Source organism: Balaenoptera acutorostrata, chromosome 8 (genome assembly GCF_949987535.1).
Source record: "Balaenoptera acutorostrata chromosome 8, mBalAcu1.1, whole genome shotgun sequence".
Classification (NCBI taxonomy): domain Eukaryota; kingdom Metazoa; phylum Chordata; class Mammalia; order Artiodactyla; family Balaenopteridae; genus Balaenoptera; species Balaenoptera acutorostrata.
In genome coordinates this window covers 83629109-83651138 of record NC_080071.1, presented here as the reverse complement: position 1 = coordinate 83651138, position 22030 = coordinate 83629109, and the positions used below count along the sequence as shown (strand labels likewise).

The following is a 22030-nucleotide window of genomic DNA, read 5'->3' as shown; positions in this document are numbered from 1 at the left end:
ATTCATTTAATTCTAAGAGGCATACTGCTCAGAAAAGGGGCAGCGATTTCCCAACTTTCTTACCAAAATAGTTCAGATAACCATACATTCAGCTAGATATGCACTGGACAGCAATGTTTCAAGAAGTCTGGAACTCTACACAGATTTTAATATAGTATGAAAACAACTCCTGTAGTCACCATTCGAAAAGGTATTCAACATGAATAAATAATGTTTGAGGAAACTGATGTTCACCTCTTTTAATACCAAGCTTTAAAAACAATTTAAATCATTACAAGAAAGTTTTTCAAACATGTATCACATATTTATATATGTAATCTCACCTTTTCTTGATGACACAGAGTCACAGTAATAGACAATTATCAGAAGAAGATGTAATATACTGATGCCCTCTAAGCTGGGCTGGCTGTCCCTACGCTAACTGGTCTTTGACAATATATGCTCTTTTGGTCTGGGAAATCTATTAATCAAAACTTCACATAAAGACAAATGCATGAGCTCTAATGTATAGACATTGTGACTTATATGGGCTGCTCAAAGGCATTTTTTAAAAAAACTATTACAAGTTTCTCAGTTGTGTTCTGTTTTGATGAGATTGCCAGATTATCACTGGATGAATGAGGCATTATATAAATATTTAAACAAGTTCATTTGAATATTAACATAAAGCTATAACTAAACATTAGTATTGTTGCCTTTTTAAAACAAAGTATTCTATAACTTTAAGGTAACACTGGGTTCCAGTTTCTTTCCCCCTAGAAATGAACATAAACAAATGTCCTATTAATATCAGTTTGTCCAAACAAAGAAAAAAAAACTGAGGTGCAATCATGTCACAGTTAATGCATGTCTGCTTCCAATACATTCAAAGACAGTATTAAAAAAAAAAAAAAATCAATAGTTAAAATAAGCCTTTTGCAGTCTGAGAATTCAAGATACTTTAAAAATTTTGTAAATACACATACATGCAAATTCTTCATATATACAAATTTTCACAAAATTAAGAAGTTGCAAAGAAATCAGAAGGATTGCGGTGAATCTAACAAGCTACATTTAAATGCTTTACCACTGACATATTCCTGAACATAGCAGTTTTAATAAATTTTCTACATGGCCTTTTTATAAAATTTTCTCTTTTAGACATAAAAGTTAGTCACTAGAAGTCTTCTGAAATTCTAATTTAAGAATTCAAGATGTTCTCAATTCACTACTGATATTTAAGGCCACTTTGGTAAAGGCATTGCAGCAAGAACACAAAAACAATAGCATATTTTCTAGTATTTATTTTTTTTCACCTGCAAACTGTAGCAAAACATGATCAGCTTTATTATGCAGACAGGTATCCCTCTACATTTTTAAAGAATTTAGGCAGGTATAAATAGAAGAGCTCTTTAGAAAGGAAAAATTCAAGAATGAATAAAACCTTCCAATTTTGACTCTAACTTTCCAGAAGCAATGGTTAAAGTGATTTTAGGTCATTCATTCCAAGATATATGACAGCACCTTAAAAGTGGCTGATCCATTTCCCCAGTAACATTTCTCACATAACAATGTGTTAAAGTTACAAATACTGATATGCACAAATAGCTAATTTCTAAGAAAAATATGTACAGTACTGCAGCATAATGAATGTGGTATCTGCAATAACTTAATATTAGCCAATTTTTAATATACATGATACCGCTACTTTTTTTGCCAATTCACAGGTTAAAAGTTGTTACTGGAGCCCTCTGTTTTGCACATATTTCCTGGTGTTTAATACACAATGCAGGCTTTTTAAAGACTTCTCTTGTGTTTAAAGCTAAGATCAGTGAAACAAGACAACAGTGCAAGAGGCGGAGAGATGTAATATGTGACCATGTAAAAGTTCGTTCCAGTAAAGTGTCTATATAAGGCTATAAGAAAGGATTGGTTGATGAGCTTCCTGTTGGAAATTGTCCTGTCGGTGCACCAGTCTAAAGGAAAACATAAGACAAAATAAATAAACAAACAAATAAGAATGTGTGGAGAAAATATGAAAATATTTAATGTTATTTAATTAAACTAGATTTAATTAAATAGTATTTAGATTAGGAATTGTTTCATAATTATTGGCAATCATATTTATTCATTATTGTTATTAGCAATATACTGTAATAAAGCGATAGGTTATCAGGTACTGTGTTGTGCCTCTTATATCCATTATTTCATATAATTCTCATAATAGATTCTAAGAAGGGACCTGGCTCTAAAAAAATGCATTTATGATTGAAACCAAACCTGGCTCCAGGATTCCTTTTTCACATTGTTCACTAAATCTACAGCCTCTCATAAAGCATTATTTTGACAAGAAAGCAGACAAGTTTCATGTCTAAAATAGCTTATTTACTGTCAGTGCTTTGATTTGCAACTGATTAATGTGTTTTCTGGGTTTTTTTTTTTGAATTTTATTTTTTTAATACAGCAGGTTCTTATTAGTTATCCATTTTACACATATTAGTGTGTATATGTCAATCCCAATCTCCCAACCAATTCATCACACCACGCCCCCAGCCCGCCACTTCCCCCCTTTAATGTGTTTTCTTAAATCAAAAAGAGATCGTGCACAATGGCTGCCTCGATTTGTATAACCTTGCAGAATACCAAAGAGCATCTAGGCGGAATCACATCCTGCTTTTCCCAATTTGAAAACAATGCAACAACTTATAAAGTGCTTAAAATTGAATTGCGTCTCACTTACCATAAAAGGATTACTAGATACTCCAGCAGCTGCAACTTGACCGAAAGGGGTTACCACTGGCTTTGTTTGTCCAAATGCTGCAAAACCTGCACCTTGTTAAAAAAACCCACCAATTATAACCATACCTTTGAGACAATCTGATGCTTATAAAGCTTCATAATGAGTTTCAGAAAAATTCCTACCAGAGTAACAATAATAAAAAAATCAATGTTAAACTGTTGAGTCTCATGCTCTTTCAAATAGCAGTTAAACTTCCACTGGCATGTCTTAAAGAGCTTACATTGACTCTCCAGAAATGGTTAATTCCAGTTTGTCTCAGCTATGTGAATTGCTGACAAAGGATTTAATCAAGAGATAAGCTTGTGACTATTTGAGAGGGGCTGTGATCCAGGAATTTCAAACTTTAGCAAATGAGTGAAATGGGCTCCCCCCCACAAAAAAAACCCAAACAAAAAAAACCCTAAAAACAAAAACTGGTCTCTAGTGAATCTTCCTGAAAACAAGTAACAAACTCCAACCACAACAGTTACCTATTTAGAAAATGAGTTTATGTCACACAAAAAACCCCAAAACAACAACAACAAAAAACGTACACAAAATGGAACAAAAACAGTTCTTCCAATGCAAAACAAACAAAAACACTCTAAGTCTATAAAGTTTCCTTTTAAAAGCAAGAGGCATATTAGAACACAGAAGATATAAGAAAGACACTGGAGATTCTGAGAAAGAAGAGGTACTCTTTAGTTCCTGATTTCTCCTAAACCTATAACCTGGTCACAAAAACTTACTAAATCACTCAATTTTCTGTGGCCCAAATCACCAAAGGCTTCCTATATTTGTGTAGTAAACATTCAGCAGATAATGCTAAAGCATTCTCCAGATAAGTCTTTTTGTCCAAACATTCACATTATGATACATAAAGGATACCTGCAGTGGACCTACAGCTAGCCACATGTTAGATCTTACCATTGGGCTGCTGAGAAAAAGCTGTCTGTTGAGGGAAAGCTGCTTGGGCTGGGAAGGCCGGCTGCTGGAAGCTGCCGCTGAAGCTGGTGGGAAGACTGTAGGGAGCAGGAGTCCCGAACCCCGCAGGCATGCTCATGGATGCGGTGCCAAAGGTCGCCGCTGGCAGGAGAAAAGGCAGGCTGATCACTTACAAACGAAGGATAGGTTTTCGTATACTCATACTCAACATTACGAAACAGACATCATTTACCTTAAAAACAGCACAATGTATTTTAAATTCCAAAACTCCCAACAAACTTAATAGTAAGTGTTAGCTCCAGTTTAACATAATCTATATCTGTTCTCCTGAAACCAATGACCAGAATGAAACTAATAAAGCTATCATTTGAAATCACAAGAAAACTTCTCAGAGTAATTATATAGTTTGAGTCTAAACAGCAGTCTACTTTTAAAGTCCATCATCATGCAATTCACATGTACACTAGTATATACACTTTTAAGTTTTGTTTTGCTATATGCAGTAAAATAGTCAAATATTTAACTGTATCCAGTGAATTGTCTGCTATAATGTAATATATGTGTTCCTGGAAAAACATTTAAAACCTCTGCAAAACAGTTCACTATAAATAAAACTGACAGGAGAAATGCGGTCACAGGCAGGCCACTCAAAACCTATGCAGCTTTCTAACCCAAGGCAAAAAAAGGGGTGGGGCGGGGGGCGGTCCTAATAAAAACACTAACACAATTAAACTGAAAACATATGGACTCCCATTCCTTTTTTGGGAAAGTAAATGAACACTGCTTTGGATAACAGGTATAAGGAAGGTTAGGTTAGGACTGATGAGTTACAGAAACTGGGGCAGAGTACATAAAAATTGAACAGAAAGTGAAATAAGCATTCTTACAAGAGACAAAGACTGTAAGGTGAATGACACTGTGTCCAATAACTTCTCCATGGCTTGCCGTGTCCAGCCACCATAACTTGATGGAATAAAGCATTCATTCACAAGTTGGGGAAATTCGTGTGTGAACTACAGCTATATATATACATGGTATGCTGCCATCACTCCCCCCATTTATGAATTACTTATGAACTAATTCACATTATTATCATATTATTATATTATTTATATAAACACACACAGTAGCAGAACAGTATATTACTTTTTGCTAGTGAAGATTCAAAATAGAACCTTCCAACTATATGTTGTAGGAAAGGCCTAAGTGAAATAAGAGCCGATAATGGTGCTTTTAATACAGAACACTAGTAATTACATAGTGAAATATTTTCAGCATGATGCTATCAAAAAACATAATTCACTGTATTTCCTGATTTTAAGAAAAAATTACCAACTTGATTGCTGATTTAAGGCACAAGAAATTAATACTAAAAGTGCTACACAGAATTATCTTTTATTAAAAAAAAAACCTAAAAATCATGTTATGGATGTTGCCCAAAGTAATTCTCATAATCTTAATTTTTACAACAGTGCAATTCTCTGCAATGGACCTAATCAGATTTTCCAATTCTAAATATTACTTTTTATTACTGGTAAGAAAAAAGGGGAACTAAGCCACTGGGAAGCAAGTGAATTAAAGAATAATAAGCACACTGCAAGGGAAACAGGAGGGTTTCAGAACAGACAACAATGCACTGACATAACTTTGACAAATCACTTTTAAGAAAGCAGTATAAAGCAAAAGTTGGATACAGTTAAGCAAAACCAAACTCCATGGAATAATGTGGTAAAATGGTTTGGTACACCGAAAAGGTGTGTCACTCAAAGTACTATGAATTCAAACTTAAGAAAAATAATTGAGAAAGCTATTAACATTCTAATGTGACCATGGAGGTAAGCAATATGCTTTTCAGTATTAAAACGCCACAGAAAATTTTCATGTAACTTTAAATATAATGTATTCCCAATGCCACACATCCATGACCACTCCATTTTAAAACATGGAAAAAACTTAATTCCACATGCAGGGATCCAGAACACCAGCAGAAGCTTCCACAAGCAGGTAGACAAATTGCCACACAAATCTAGATATTAGTTGTGGCCACCTACCAAAATGAGCGTGAGGAAACACTTGAGAATGCATTGCTCCAGAAAGGCCTTATGGAAAGCCATAAAGAGACCAATGTCAATTAACTTATGAATAACTACTGGCAAAATAAAAGTAAATTTGTTTCATTAAAATGTTCTAAAATTAGAATATACTGTTACAAAGTAGGTAGCATCAGAATACATAATAAAGACACATCCAACAGTCTTTTTATTTCAACTATATTCATGACAGTGGTATTTACACTGTTTGAAATAAAGGGGAGATTAGAATAATACCAGAAAAACAAATATCAAATGAAGAAACATTTACGAAATCCATCTTTTAGACAAATAACATTTTTTTCATGTGAAGATACAATAATATCCATAAAAAGACTTTCTAGGCCTCACCACTTACACCCAAAAATGCTATTCATAGGATCATCTAAAATGATCTAGCATCTACCTTTAGCATCTAAAAAGTCAAATCTAAAAAAATAAAATAAAATAAAAACTCAAATCTTGGAGAAAGCACTTGAATAATGTTTGATTGTTTTATTTATGACTCCATACATTAACTAGAAAAGCCTAACGATAACTCAAGTGAACTAATTAAATATTACGTAGGGAAAATTATTCAATGTAGTTCATTAGAAAGGCGAGCAGCACTTTCAGTTTAAAATATGATGGCTAAAAAGAGAGAGAAAAGAAAGATACATCTTGTGCAGATCTTACCTGGCATGACTGAGGTCAGACAGGTTACATATAAACAAATGTAATTAACAGAAAACAAATTTAGGTTGTTAAGTACCAGAACCGCTGTTTTAACCATCTGGAGTGGGGTTGTTTCTAAAATATATGGCCATGCATTTTAAATTAACATACTTAACACCAACTAAATTTGGGGAAACAAAGCGATTGAGAGATTAGAGTGGTTCTTCTGTCTTGGTTCTGTAGTATTCTAATTACAGGATACCACAACTTCTTTAAGCCTCAGTTTCCTCATTTGCAAACGGGGTGGAGGGACAGGGATAGTATAATACATATCTACTTTACAAAGCAGCTGTGATTAAAAGTGCTACAGAGTAAATATCCAAGGAGTGTTATTTTCTCTTGCTAACTTAAAAAGATGTTTACAGTGTGTTCTAAATTCAACAAAAGGTTGATTGAGGGGGAAGGGTTCTGAAACAAGTTTGGTCACTTTATCTCCTTTCCTAGAGCACTTTATAAGCTCTGAGAAATCCTGCATTAATAATACTGGTTAAATTTTGTTTAACTCAGCATTTCCCATATATATTTGGGCATAGAATCCCTTTCCACGAAGCACTGATAACACCATCTCAGGACACATGTTCTACAAAATAGGCTTTGGCAAAAACTGACTTTTAGTCAACAGTGATTGTTAACCAGTATTAATTTCTGTACCTCAATCTGCAACAATGATGCCTAGTCCTGGGCTGCTATAAAAATATTTTAGACTTGTTTTAACAAGCTTTTTGATATATAATTCACATATCATACAATTTGTCCACTTAAAGGGTAGAATTCAGTGTTTTTTTTTAACATATTCACCAGGTGTACAACCATCATCACAATCTAATTTTAGAACATTTCATACCCCCCTCACTAAAAGAAATTCCATACCTATCAGCTCTCCATTTTGCCCCACCTACTTTCTATAGATTTGCCCATTCTGGACAGATTATAAATGGAATCATACATTATATGTCACTCTGTGACTAACTTCCTTTATTTAGCCTAATGTTTTCTAGGTTCATCTATGTTGTACCATGTATCAGTACACGTCGTTACTTTTTATTATCAAACAAATTCCACTGTACGGCTATACCACCTTTGGTTTATCCATCCATCAGTGGATGGACACCTGGGTTGCTTCCACTTTTTGGCTATTAGGAATGATGCTGCTGTGAGCATCTGTATACAGGTTTTTGTGTGGATATACGTTTCATTTACTTTCCTATGAGTGGAATGAGCAGAACCAGTGGAAACAGTGCTGGTTGAGAAGCACTCTGGGTACTAATACTAGATTAGTCATTGATTAATTGTGGACCCTTAAGGCAAATCCATCAAACTGGTTTCCACCTAAGTAATAAAACAAAGACACCTGGCTAAATGCTACCATGATTCTTTCAGCTCTACATTTCTACAAGTTTATCTCCTTGGGGGGGGTGGGGGGAATCTTTTAAAATCATTTTTTCATTAAATGAATGTTAGAAAATAAAGGTACTCATTCAGGGACAAAGGAGAGATTTAAGAGTTACAAGAGAATTTCCTAATAACTGAAAATTATATTAACTTTATTAATTAGATTTAAGGGCTCAAGTGCTCTGGAAAAAGAATGCTAAATATTATAGAATCCTAAAATAAAAAAGGTCTTAGGCCACAATGGCTAGTTTACTGAAGGTTTCTATATAACATGGTAAAAGAAAGCCCAAAAGCTTTGTAAATGCAGGAAAAAAGTTATTATTAAAATGTGCATTTTAAGAATGAAATGCATCAGTAAAACTTTTTAAATAGTTCACATTGAACTATTATCAATACCCTCTTTCAAAAGCTACCTCAAATGGAATTTAACAATACTAATATATTTGAGAACAACACAAAATATTTCCTAAAGAACTAATATTAATTTTGATGGTATAAAAACACTGGAAATACCTAAGCACAGTGTATTTGTCAAAGTGTTGTTTATATTTCAGCTTCAACAGAAACATGTTATATAGTTAACATTTACTTTGACTTAGTCAATTCAATAATAACCTAGTAAAGATGATCAATGTGATAAATCAAAATGGTTTATAAGGGGAAAAAATCTTTTACCTTGAAATAAAAATTTGTGGACACAGTAGATTTACCTTTCAATAAATTTTGCTTAGGCTAATATTAAAATTACTTTATATCATCTGAACATACTTTATATTATTTCACATCCCATGTAGAACCTTAACTTTAAAGGACTTTCATACTCCAAATAATTAGGGTGGGGGGGGGCCCTTAGCTCTAATAACAGAACCAGTCTGGAGGTACAGTCATGAAAGGAAAATAATAGGAATGATTTACCAAGTATACACAATAATGCAAAGACCATGCATGGTGATTTACATCACCTAATTCTCAAAATATCCCTGCCAGAGAATAGTGTTCACATCTTACAGAAAAGGACAACAATAAGGTTCTGAGGAGTTACATCAACATAACCTTGGTCAAGGTATAACTTGAGTTTCCATCCTTCAGTTGTCAAATGGGGTTATAATAGCTATAAACATCTCAACAGTATCTTGCAGATAATATATCTTCCTATCACTTTTCCTCCATTCATTAAAAAAATAATATACAGAAAGCATTTTTAGGATTACCTAGCAAGTAAATCTAAATCAGGATTTGAACACAAATCTGGCTGTACCCAAAACATACGCACTTAACTTTTCTGAGCCTCAGTTACCTCAGCTGTCAAAGAGTGATTAAAACATTTATTAGATGAGAGTTAAGAGGACTAAATGAGAAAATGTAGAAAACCCTGTGTCATGAGACATTTTATAAATTCATTCCACGAAGTCAAAATAATATGCTTAGAAACAGAAATATTACATATATCACAAGTGATGTATAAATATTTTGTCCAAAACACAACAGAAATTTGAAACAATCGCTGATTATGTATATTTGAATTAAAATAAACCATTTTAAAAAATCAAATTATGTGCAAAATTCAAATAGTTATTAAACATCTATTATGTGAGATATCAACAGATTATGACTGAATACATTTATATGAAAAGGAAAGTTATGGTTCAAACTCCCAATATCACATATTCTCAACCTTGCCAAGCACAAAAAGATATGCTAGTAATTACCAATTCTTAATGGTGCAAATTTATTGTGATGTTACAAACACCTTAATCTCTCAAAATACCACATCAACAAAGGCTATAACTGAAGTTCAAGGCTTTAGTTCTAAAATTATCTAAATCTAAAAACAAAACTGACAAATTCAGTTTAATGGGTATTGGGCCATACCACATGCACTTGCTAATATTCCAAGGTACTGGCAAATAACTCTGGTGTTCAGGGTAATAAGACAAAAATCAGAGAGGTATAATACAAGAAATATGTAGCTGGCTTACACTGTGAACCAAAAAGTAAAAAGGGGGGAGCGATAAAGAGGATTTTAAAAAAATTATCAGAAGAGACAATATTCAAATGTTATACCACAAATTAAACCAGTTTCCCACAACCTAAAAAAATGTGAACACCTAAAAGAAATATGTACTAGAAAAAGACCTCATTATTAAGATCTCATGTAATAATGCCCATCCATTCCTTGCAATCCCATGAAAAGGAAAAAAGCAAAAAAACTTACACATTTTTTCTATTAAGATTGAGTTATAACCAATAATTGTGAAACCAGACCAACAAATAAGCCAGAATTACAATGTTCAAGTACCATCTCTGTCATATATTGGCTGTGGGCTTTAAGGCTTTAACTCTCATCTCCATGCTAGGGCTTCCGCACCTGAAAAACGAAAGCTTTGACTGGTGGGTGCTAGATAACTTCTCCGGTCCATTTTCAAATATTAAATTCAAGGATTCTATAAACTTTCAGGTACTATATGTCTTTACGGACAAAACTAATCCACTTTACAGTCACTTCAGTAAGAAAGGAACCTTATTTTCTGATGTTCTTCACATGATGTCTTTGCAATATATACCTTTTCCAAAGCTTACTGTTCTATAATTTATATTTATTTCTTACCTGTTGCTCCTCTGGCATTGGTCTGAAATGGATTTGTAGAAGATGCCACAGAAGGACCAGCAGCAGCAACAAATGGATTTGTGGAAGGTGTAGCTTTAAAAAATTATAAAATACACTATAAAATCCTAATGCATTTGTATTCAATTATTTAAAGTATTTGTTCATATATTTATGAAGATAGAAAACTAGAGCTTTCTGATAATAAACTGGTGCTTTGATTGTCTTCTGGTATCCCTAAGAAAATGCGATACAATATGTATTAGGGTTCTTTATAAAAACCAGTATATACACACCAGAAACACGTACCTCCAAATGGAGCAGGCACACTTGAAGAAGCAGGCTGTGTCTGTGCAGAAGCACCCACTGGCACTGTTCCAAAAACATTACTGAAAACAAGTATTGAAAGAGTTCATGTTTTAAGGGGGAAAAAAAGCAACGGTAATCTATCTACAAGGTTGCCATAAAATATGGAAACAAATAATATTGAACATATCATGTATCACATCAGTTCTCAAACTTTAAGTCTCAGAACTCATTCACATTCTAAAAAATTACTGAGAACCCCAAAGAAGTTTAAGTTGCTATATTTACCAATATATATTGTACATCAATTAAAACAAATTTAAATAATTTTATTCATTTAAAAATAACAATAAAGCCATTACATGCTAACCTAAGTAGCATTTTTATAAGTAAATATATTTTCTAAAACAAAAGGAACCTAATGAGAAGAGTAACACTGTTTGATACTTTTACAAATCTCTTTAATGGCTGGCTTAATATAAGATCAATCTGTTGTGATATGTTGTTTAGGTTGATGCATATGAAGAAAAACTGGCCTCACATGGTAACATAGTTGAACAAAACAGGAGAATTTTAACACCTTTTCCAGATAACTGTGGATATTTTCCTTGACATCATACAAAAAACACCAGGGATCGTTTCCTAAAGGTTAGTTGCAATGTGGAAGTTGAAACCATATCAATGGACTTCTATGTAAAGTAACATCCACTAGTCTATCTTACACTTTAAATGAATCTTTTACTAACTTTATATCATTTGGAAAATACTTGATGCCAACCTTCAAAATGTCAACATATATCCCTATGCAAAATAAAAAATTACAATCATTAATATCACCATCCATCTCATCAGAAAAGTAATGGGAAGCTTAATTTTAAGCCCACGGTGGCCCCTAAATTTTCCAAAACTCTACTATTTGCTTGAGAGTATGTATTTTAAGTAGTTATTTTCCTTAAAGTGACAGACTTAAAATTTCATTTTTGAGAAAATGTCTACCAAATATCCAAATCTGAATAACCATGGTTTGTCTATCAATCATACTTTCAAGGAAAAATGGTGTTCCATAAAACAAGTGGCTGGTTCATTCCACAACTCAAACAACCACACAAACTGATTTTTTACTCAAGACAGCTTTATATTTCAGTATATAGCAGAACTACCTGATGCATACCTTACTTCAACACACAGAAAATTAAGAAGACATATTTAAGGGTCAAGACTTAAATTCCTTTACTGCTTCATAAAGCATATTCATAATAAAAACTGCATCAAAAATATTCCTAAGTAAAACTGAATGTGTGGTGGTAAGGAATATAATGACTATTAGATGACTGTACGGCTTGGTGCCAAAGCTGTAAATCAATGCTAAGGCACCAGCAAGTTTTACCTGTCATAGTTTTTGCACCATCAATACAAATGTCAATTACTGAAAACACAAATAACCCCTCAGAATTATTATGAAATTAGGTTTTAACCTCACAGACCTTTTGAATGGGTCTCAGGTACTTCAAACATTCCATGGGTTACACTCTGGGGACCACTTATGATTATAATGTAATACCAATAAACCATTTCATTACATATACCTGTCTATGCTTCCAGACTTTACGACCACCTTGCTATAGTCCACTATTATATATGTGTAATGTAGACAACATTAATAAAGCAAAAAATATATAAATACTCTAAATTTTATTCTTTGGATTCAATTTTTCCCATCTGCCATACAGAAAATTTGTTACTGGAGAGTGAGCCAAACTAGTTAATGTTACAATCCTACCATTTCTCTCTGGAAAAGGTGCTAAAGGGAAATAAAAAGCTACTCAGATAACAAAAAAAGAAGAGACAATCTGTAGGAATGGAAAACTAAGAGATGGGTAAGACACTGTACAGGTAAGTCACCTGTACTTCTAGGTCTGCTTCCTTGACCCAAAGATGAAGAAGTCAAAACTAGAAGAGTTTTTAAAGACTGAACACTGTTAAAATGCAGTAGACTTTCTGCTGCCAAGAATTTCTTACACCAGATCTATCTGAACACAGTAACAGATATGTCTATTTATAAATACCAGTATGACAAAAGAGATGTAGAATTGGTCTTGGGTTCTGGTGCAAACATTTCTAAAACTGCTTATTTACAACTAAGGCTATAACATGCTACTTTCAGTGTTTAATCTTCATGACTGAGAACTGTACATTAAAAGCAAATAATTTTGTAGATGGATTCTCTGCTGAGTACAATTAAGTGTGTATATGACTACCCATTTCAAGATGTGCACATACTCTGAATTACACTTTAGTGTTCAAGGGAAAAAAGTAACAAAGCCTTCGATTAAATAAAAAAATAAAACTATGGCACTTACTCAAGGATTATATTTTAATTAGAAAATTTAAACAGTTTCCTCAAACTTACAAAAATATTCAGGAATCTTTAAGCCCCAAATGATCATTACTTAACAGCATTATTATTCAGAGTTGAAAAAAAGTTTAAAAGATAAAACACAAAGCAGGAACACAGACTAAGACAAGCTACCTGCTAGCATTACTTGTGGAAGAATATGCGTTACTGGAGGTGGCCGCGGAGCTGAAAACGCTGTCCAGTTCTGCCAGGGCTGCATACTTGTCTGAAGATGCACTTGACTGACTGGGAACTGAAACCACAGAACCAACAGGAGCTTTACCTGTGGTCCCAAACCCACTACCCTGATCACCACCTGTGAACAAACAAAAACATATTACATCAAAAATTTTAACTTATGCTTCACTTACACTTTCAACTTACAACCACATTTGCCATGAAACACATGTAAATTTAAAACCGATCTGGAGCTTAGCAAATAAATGGACATGATTCTAGAGTCTTATCCAATAAATAATCCAGAAAATATTGGACAAGATTAGTGCTATACATACCACTCTGATAAAGACAAAATACTGTTTCTGTAACAAAAACTAAGATCCAGTACCAATAACATGTCTAGATTACACATAAAGAAGAAATTCTCAAAGTGCTACATTAAATCTGCAACATGGGGACATCTCATTCAAGTGAACATATACACTCATAAAATGCTTGAACTATGTGAACAGTCTATTAATAATATCATTTTCCCAGGGTTGTTCATGAAAAAATTAGAGATAGTAGTAAGAGGAAACATTCACAGAGCACTTAACAACGTGCCAGGCACTGTTCTAAATGCCTCGCATGCAGTAACACATATAATACAACTTTTTAAGTTCAATGCTATTACTACTGCCCTCGTTTCGGAGGGTGGATGAGAAATCAGGCTCAGAGATCAGGATGCAGGACCCAGTCTGAAAGGAGACCCCCTGCTGTTCCCCCACTACGCTACGCACTTTGAGAGGCAAAAAAACTAGCCTTAAGACCAAAACTAGGTATAAAAACACACTGTAAATATCTTGGTTTTTTTAATAAATACTAAAATATTAATAGAACATAGTTCAAAACAAATATATCGTGGAAACTACCAAATAATCCTCTAGTCGTCTCTATTAATAGGATTTCTTGGCCCTTTATGGCCTTAGAACAATAAAGCAAGCTTTCTATGACAAAATTAAATTTTTGTCAATTATTTTCTTTTAAATCTAGACGTTTACAAATTAGTTTCTAGGCCTTCCATTGTGTAGTTATTTCAGATCCAAAATATGCCAAATAGTCATGAACATTTAGCGTAAACTAAACGGCTATATAACTAAGGAAAGCACATCCTCAGATTTTAATAAATACAACCAAATTTAGAGGACTGTTTAATATACAAATTTGTATTCGTTTGTTTAAAGCTTGATACCTTGCCCGGCACTGAAGATATTGTCTAAATTAGCAAGTGCCGCATATTTGTCTGTAGTCTGTAGACCAGCTTTGTTCGCTGAAACTTTACTAACAGCTGATGCTGTCTGATGACTCTGGGAAGTATTGAACGTTCCAAAATCAGCACTGGAGGATTTGGGGAAGTTATCAAAATGAGCAAAATTAGCATTTACTGATCCAGCACTTCCACCTGTAACAGAATAGACAGAAAACTTGAAATTGCTAGACTTTTTCCAATATCCTTTGATAAAGATTATATGATCATTTCTTCCTAAATTAAGTGTTCTAGAAGCAATCCTAAATTCCTAAAATTAAAAACTGGCAAGTGGCATTCAACTTTAATTATCTACACGTGACTTTTCATAATTTACAAAACTAGATTTTCAAAGGCCCTGGCAACATATAGGGCAACAAGTTTCTGTGTGTAATTTTCTACCCTGGAATGAAGAAAATAATTCACAGGAGAGTGTCTCCATGCTACCTAATTTGAAACTCAGTTACTTCATAGAACATTCAGCTATGTATACTATGACTTTTTACCAATTCTCCCTAAACAAACTCTGTAGGCAAGATGCAAAATATCTTACACTACATAAGTTTTTGTAGTTACAATGGAGACCTGGTTGAAACAAATCCCAGGGTAGAGATTTAAAATGTTTACAATGTACTATTTTGATCCAAATTTCTTAAAAGGTGGTTTTTGAGCTTTAGACTTATTTTTACTTGAAGAGCTATTACTCAATGCCACGTAATAATTTAATGTACACACAACACCACAATGTCTTCAGTAAAATTATGCCCTAATATATAGTTCAAGGAAAAAATTATAGCACATAATATATAAATAATATAAATATTACATCAACTTTATCCTGCTAAGATTTTAAAGACTGTTCTGTATTCTAGAGTACTCCCTAAGGTACTACTAAAATACTAAGACCAGTATATATTCATTCTACACTTTTGGTGCTACACTTTTGATGTTGGTTCTTTATGCCTAAACATTAGTCTCAGCAATCAAGATAGTAGGTATAGATATAGATATTTATATATTAAAGTGAGAGCAAAGCACACTTATAGGTATTTCAGAAACAGAAAGGTTACACCCTATTTTTTAAAAAACCACAAACACTTTCCATCAATCAGTTTTTTATGCATTCTAAAACAAATATATTTCTTTCAGGAATTAAACTCTAGTTGTTTTCGATTAAAACTAAGTAATGTTTGTATTTAAAAGACTGTGATCTGTTACAAGGAGCTGATGAACAAAGTACATACTGAGCTTTCAAAATCTGTATGAAGAAATTTATTTCAAATTAATAAAAACTGAATTATTAAATCAACTAACTCTGCTATGGTATACTACTGTGTTCTCTGAGTTTAGCAATAGTGGAGAGAGTAAAAGTGAGAATTTCTGAAGGATTATCGTTAAAAGATGATTAACATTCTATAATTGAAAAACCTATAAAATATAGCACAAAACATACAAATTAGTAAAAGATGCCTACTTGACAACAGAACTTACTGTTGGAAGCCTGGAGAGGAAAAGCTGAAGTAAATTCACCAAAACTGCAGCTAGATGAAAGCATTCTAAATGCTGGACAGCCAGATATTATGTAAATGATGAAATTTAAAGGAAAAAAAAAAAAAAGAAAATTGAAAGAAAAGGCTTTAAGACAATACAGAGTTAAAAGTTGAATGAAAAATAATCAGCCAAAAGATCTAAACAAAGGTTCAATGAGTTTCTGAAAACAATACAGTTTATGGGAGAGTATTCAATGTTTAAAGACCAATTCCTGCACAGAAAACTATTTAAAGTTTATTGAAGTGATTGTTAAATAATCTACTCAACTAATAATATTTATTTTCTGAAGGCTGTCGCCCTGAAAATTACTTAACGTTTTTAGTTCTATGGAAGCAATCAACTAGCTTCCTTTATTCAGAGCCTAAATCGTAATGTGTTTTGTGAACCTAAAAAACTTTTAGTACTTTAATACCTCTGTGCCTAAGAAATTTAAGGAAGATTCATGTGCAGGAAAAGGAGAATAGATGTGAATTAGACAAAATACTAGCGTTCAGAAAAACGAACAAAGAAAAATATAAAGATTTCAGGTTTCCCCAGAGCTTTGTAAGACAGAACTATTTTAGAACCAGATAATCGCAGAATTTAAGTTTAGAGTAAATTTCCAAAACTACCTCTAGAGAGTTTTTTATTTTTTGAAGTAAACATTTAAGCATAATGCTGGAGAGCTCTACCTGTAGATTGGGGCTGAAAAGAAGAGTGGCTTGCTGTGGGGAAACCTCCAAAATTACTCGAACCACTAGACTGTCCAAATGCATCAAAGTTTGCAAAATCTGCATTTGCAGAATTCTGAGCTGTAAATGGTAAGGAACAATATATGTTAATGAATATGAAAATTATAAATGAAAAATATGATAAATGAATTTAAGAATTTTATGAAAGTTTCTATGTCTCACAACTTACTTTAAAGAAAATTCATTTAGAAATCAGATTTTAAATTCTACCAGTGTTTATTTCACCCAACTTCAAGCAATTTATTAAAGGGTATCCAGGAATTTCCAAAAACGCTTTGTACAATGATAAATTTGTACACAATAGCCTTTGAGTGACCTCAGGAATAGTACTGTAAAGTGCCTCTATTAAAGGAAACTCTGAATTAAGAGCACTAAATATTTAGTTACAGTAAAGCAGATAGAGATGCAGGATACAGGATACATTTGGAAAATTCAGATTTAAAATAGTGATAAGTGATTCATCAGTTATGTGAATCTAAAATAATGACACAAAGATGGCTTAATTACATTAAATCTTTTGGTTGCTTTTTAAGTTTATAACTATGTCACACCACAGCATATTTAAAAAAAGAAAACTCGAGTGTATAAAAAGAAGGACATGATCACCAAATAAATTGAAGATACTCATATTTTACTAGGAGCCTGCCATTTTAAAAAAACATAGTAAAACTTAAGAAACGATAGAAACGTAAAAATCATAGCATAAATGCACCTCATACCCAGTGAAAAAGACCAACTGGTATTTCCCAACTGGTCACCAACCTAAGAGCAAAATTCTAGGCTTCCCTAAAGTTAAAATATGTAAGTAAAACGAAATAACTCAAAAGACTTTTTTTAAGGCCAAAACAGATGCTGGGTAAGATTTTTATAGAGGATAAGATAAGAATAAGAAGTGGTTGGTATGCAGGAAAGGGAATGCTAAGTGGTAAGAACGAAAAGCATGTCCAAAAGATGGAGAAAGGTTATATGTCACCAACAAAGTGAGTGAGCCACTTAAACCCTCTGCAGGCAATTCTACTTCTAGGTGGTTTTTGTAAAGAGATAATATTGCAAATGAGCATGGCTGAATCTAACAGCTAAACAATGTGTTTTTTATAATAATGAAAAACTTAGAAACTCAAATGGCCAACAAGAGATCACTTAAATATATTATGGAACATCATACAATGGAATATAATGCAGCCATTTAAAAAATTCATGTAAAAGAATATTTAGCCCTATACAAAAATACTTACAGCAAAGTAAATAAGATAAACAGATTAATAAATTCCAGATACATTTTCATCTGCTAATTTCATTAAACATGGCATCATGTGCATAGAAAATCTGCATTTTAGTTAAATCGAAGTAGTGAGATTTCATGTAGGTATCATTTCCTTCTTTGTTTGCCTGAGTTCGCCAAGCTTTTTCAATGAATATGTACTCTACTTGTAAACAAACCAAAAGAAGTCACTAAGCAAAAAAATTTTCCATTAACAAAGTAAAACATTATTCTAGGAAGAAAATCAGGAAAACTTAACAGTATTTCATGTAATTGCTGTTTTATCTATCTAAATGGATAAGATGGGGGTGGCTGGGGGCAATGTACCTAGAGTAACCCCCTTTTCCTACACACCTGTGCCACTTCCCTTCTAGTGTCTTCGAACCCACCACTTCTGACGAGTGGAGTGCTATCCCCACATGTCATTGCTCACACTGCGTTCTTGAAGACTTTTTTGAAACACATCTGACCTGGCCCTTAAGCACCATACAGAAGAACCTAAATTAAAAGGCTGCTTACTGCTTAACAATATAAATTCTGTATTCTGGACTCCCTACAATATTTTGTCTGTTTTTACTTAATATGATAAAATTCAACTTCTTTACAGGCTGAAATTTTACTTTCCCCAAAAGAAATATAATGGAAGAAATACTAATAGGTAAATAATAAATTTAAAAAATTAATTTCCTAAAAAATATTTTGAAAGGAATATCTATACCAGTTTAAATATAAGCTTAAATACAGTTACCATTTAGCATTGCTGAGAACACCAGTAAGCAAGTACAGTTTAGTGAAAAGGGAATCTAAGATAAGAATCAGGGAACTCCATCCTAACATAAGTAACTGTAAACCGTTGGACGAGTCCCTCAATTGTTCGGGCTCTACCAATATTCTCACTAACAAAATGAGAAGATTTGCTAGACGGTCTCTACTAGCAAACCAACAAACACTATGATTCTACAACTTATGAAACAACAGAAATAAATTTCTTAAGAGCTTTGAAATACTAAGCCAAAGAGAAGAAAATTCTACTAAAAGACAAAATGAGTTTAAGGCCAAAATAGATAATAAATAGATAATATATACAACTATAAACCAAATGAATAGAGAACATGATATAGGAAATTCTCAAATTTAGAGTGGATTATATTCCAAAACTCAAGTTTCCAAGTTTTTTGAACACTTAGCTGTACAGTTGAGAACAACAAATGAAACATCTGTCCCTTGCAGAAACAAGAACTGGATCCCTAAGCTAGTTTGTGGCTTATAACCTCGAACATATATGTAGCCTATAATAATAACATACTCTACATTTAACTTATATTTAGAACATCATATGGGAAAATTTTGCATTTAACATGTTTCAAACATCATCGGGGAAAAAAATCAGTTCAATGCAATCCATTTTGTTGGGCCAGCCTATTTCGTCACATTTATATTTTCCCAGTGTTTTCCAACCAGAGCAGCACACACACTCCTCAAGTACCTACTCACTACAGCAAGATAGGGCTTTGTAATGCTACTATCCGTTTTTATTTGTAGACACTGAATTTACTGTCTTCAACAACTGATTATAGTAACTTTCTAAATTTTTAAAGTGTTGTGGAATGAAAGTTTGATAAACACAACTTTGGAAATTAAACACTAATAAATTCAATAAACAAAAATTACTATCTGGAACCTCAATCAATCTCTACACAAAGAAATCCAAACTAAAAAGAATGTGACAAAATAATAAAGATGCTTTTTACATAGTCTTATTCAAAAAGTACAAAGGAGTCAACTCAGAATTTAGAATTTAAGGCACCAAGTTCATGAGCCTGAATCTTGCCAAGAGTTGTCTTTACTCTTCGTTGAGCAACAGATACTCATGAGAAAGGAAAAAAAAAAAATGTAGAGACCAGAGGATGGAAACAGGCAACCCTCATCAAATTCAGCTAACCAACAGACTTTGTTTCACCTATATGATAGTTTATTTTCATTAATTCCTAACATTTAAAAAGAGAGCATTTCACATTACATAACAAGTTTTCGTACTTCTCTTAAAAGAAAATCGGTGTATTTAGTAATCCTGAGCCTGTATTTTCATGTGGCAACAGGAGATTATAGACCATCCCTCTTTGAAAGGGGCACTGCATTATATTATTCATTTGTGTTAACTGGGTGGCAAGGCAATTGAGTTTGACATCCCTCATATAAGGTGTGGCCAAAATCAATTACAGTTTACAGTTCACAGGTTTTGTGATACGTTTATTACCAGGCAAAATAACTATTACATGCTGTAGTAAATTATGTTTCTAACTGCATGCCTATTTCTGTAGAAGATGACTTTTCCTGAACGTAATACTGACCCCACCACTGACACATATCCACACACACACCAACTCAGCCAGAATGTTCAAATAAAGAAGGGTCAAGACTTCTGGCTTTTAACCCATTTGAAACTGCAAAAGAACAGTTTTCCCTTTAAAACAATGCCAGCCAGATTGGCGTATCTGAATAATTACTGTTTGCTATTTAAAGTTCCATTTGTCACATCAATGTGCTCAGGAGAAAATTTTCACCCAATGTGTTTTTTTTTTTTAAAAGTGATAATTTCAGGGCAAAAACTCAGCTATCAATGACTTTGTATCTATGAACCATGTATGGAAAAGTAAAAATTCAGAGTGCTTGCAAAGGCTCCGGAAAAAGACATTTCAGATTGAACCGTGACACCAATTTAAAACTTACTTAAGGTAAAATGTGAAAGATGGTATCAACTATACTAGAAGGAAAATAAATGGGTAATTTTATTAGCTTGTTCTTGCAATATCCATATATATATTTTATGCTCCTGGGATCAATCAAATGAAGTAAGAAAAGAGTGATGTAAGTAGTCATCTGTAAGTACAAAAGAACTTCAGGCTAAAATACTATTACTCTCAGGCAACCTGACCTAATCTACATGGTTATTCAACTACTTCCTCACAGACACATCTGTCCTACCATTTCTGCCACGTGTGGAAAAGAGACAAAATAGTTAAGATATACTACCTTCTATCAATCTGATAAAATCATACATTTCTCTCTTTTAACATTTTCTACAATCAAATAATGACAATTATTTTCAAAAAGCATTTTAAGGGAGTTATTGAAAGTATGAGGGTAATCACGGTACAAATTAGCCTGTGGAGCTGCACTGTCTTGTCTATTTTTGGCTAATATGATTACACAGAAAAGTGTAACATCAATTCCCTGACTTGCAAATATTCACAAATTGCGTTTAGAGACAAAAACACAAAACAAAAACACACATACACACACACACACAAGGGAAACATGAAATAAGTCATGAAATAAGCTGAAAATTTACAAGAGTTTGGCAGTTACTTTTCCATCATTTCAAATTACATTTCCATAAACCTAAAACTGAGATAAATGCAGAATACTCATAAATTACAGAAGGTTCACTCTCTATTCACTGAGTCTTCCACCAACTCTTTTGGCCACCATTCAAAAAGCAAGAGGGGAAACAGAGCTAGAGCTCCTGTCTGCTCAGAGAGGGAACTGGCTTCCCACCTACAGTATGAAGGGAAAAGAGTCTCCTCAGTCTCCTTCTGGACTTCTGGGCTCAGCTAATGTAAAGCAGATGGAAACCTACCACAGCCCTAACAGCGTGAGCCTCCCGATTTTTACCCTTCTCAGTATAATCTCTCCTGAAAGAAATTCTCATCCTAGAATCCCTTCTGAAAAAGCAAACACACACACACACAAACATACATAAGTTGCACAACAACTTCCTTCTGTAGCATATTCTTACAAAATGTTTCCACTGGTA

General features: G+C 33.3%; 1 protein-coding gene across 12 annotated transcripts in view; it reads right to left on the bottom strand.

Annotated features, from left to right (window-relative positions):
* Positions 1 to 208: 208 nt before the first annotated feature.
* AGFG1 (ArfGAP with FG repeats 1) overlaps positions 209 to 22030 on the bottom strand; it is a 69830-nt gene continuing 48008 nt past the window's right edge. For 2 of the 12 annotated variants that reach the window (XM_057551310.1, XM_057551315.1), the window contains 10 exons: positions 16893 to 17012; positions 16162 to 16233; positions 14617 to 14826; positions 13341 to 13521; positions 10814 to 10893; positions 10508 to 10600; positions 5755 to 5802; positions 3686 to 3844; positions 2720 to 2811; positions 209 to 1955 (listed from right to left, as the gene is read on the bottom strand). In XM_057551310.1, coding sequence (XP_057407293.1) covers positions 1896 to 1955; positions 2720 to 2811; positions 3686 to 3844; positions 5755 to 5802; positions 10508 to 10600; positions 10814 to 10893; positions 13341 to 13521; positions 14617 to 14826; positions 16162 to 16233; positions 16893 to 17012 — 1115 coding nt within the window. In that variant the 3' untranslated portion in view covers positions 209 to 1895. The remainder of the gene's footprint in view (positions 1956 to 2719; positions 2812 to 3685; positions 3845 to 5754; positions 5803 to 10507; positions 10601 to 10813; positions 10894 to 13340; positions 13522 to 14616; positions 14827 to 16161; positions 16234 to 16892; positions 17013 to 22030) is intronic. The other 10 variants (XM_057551311.1, XM_057551312.1, XM_057551314.1 and 7 more) reach the window with 10 other exon arrangements.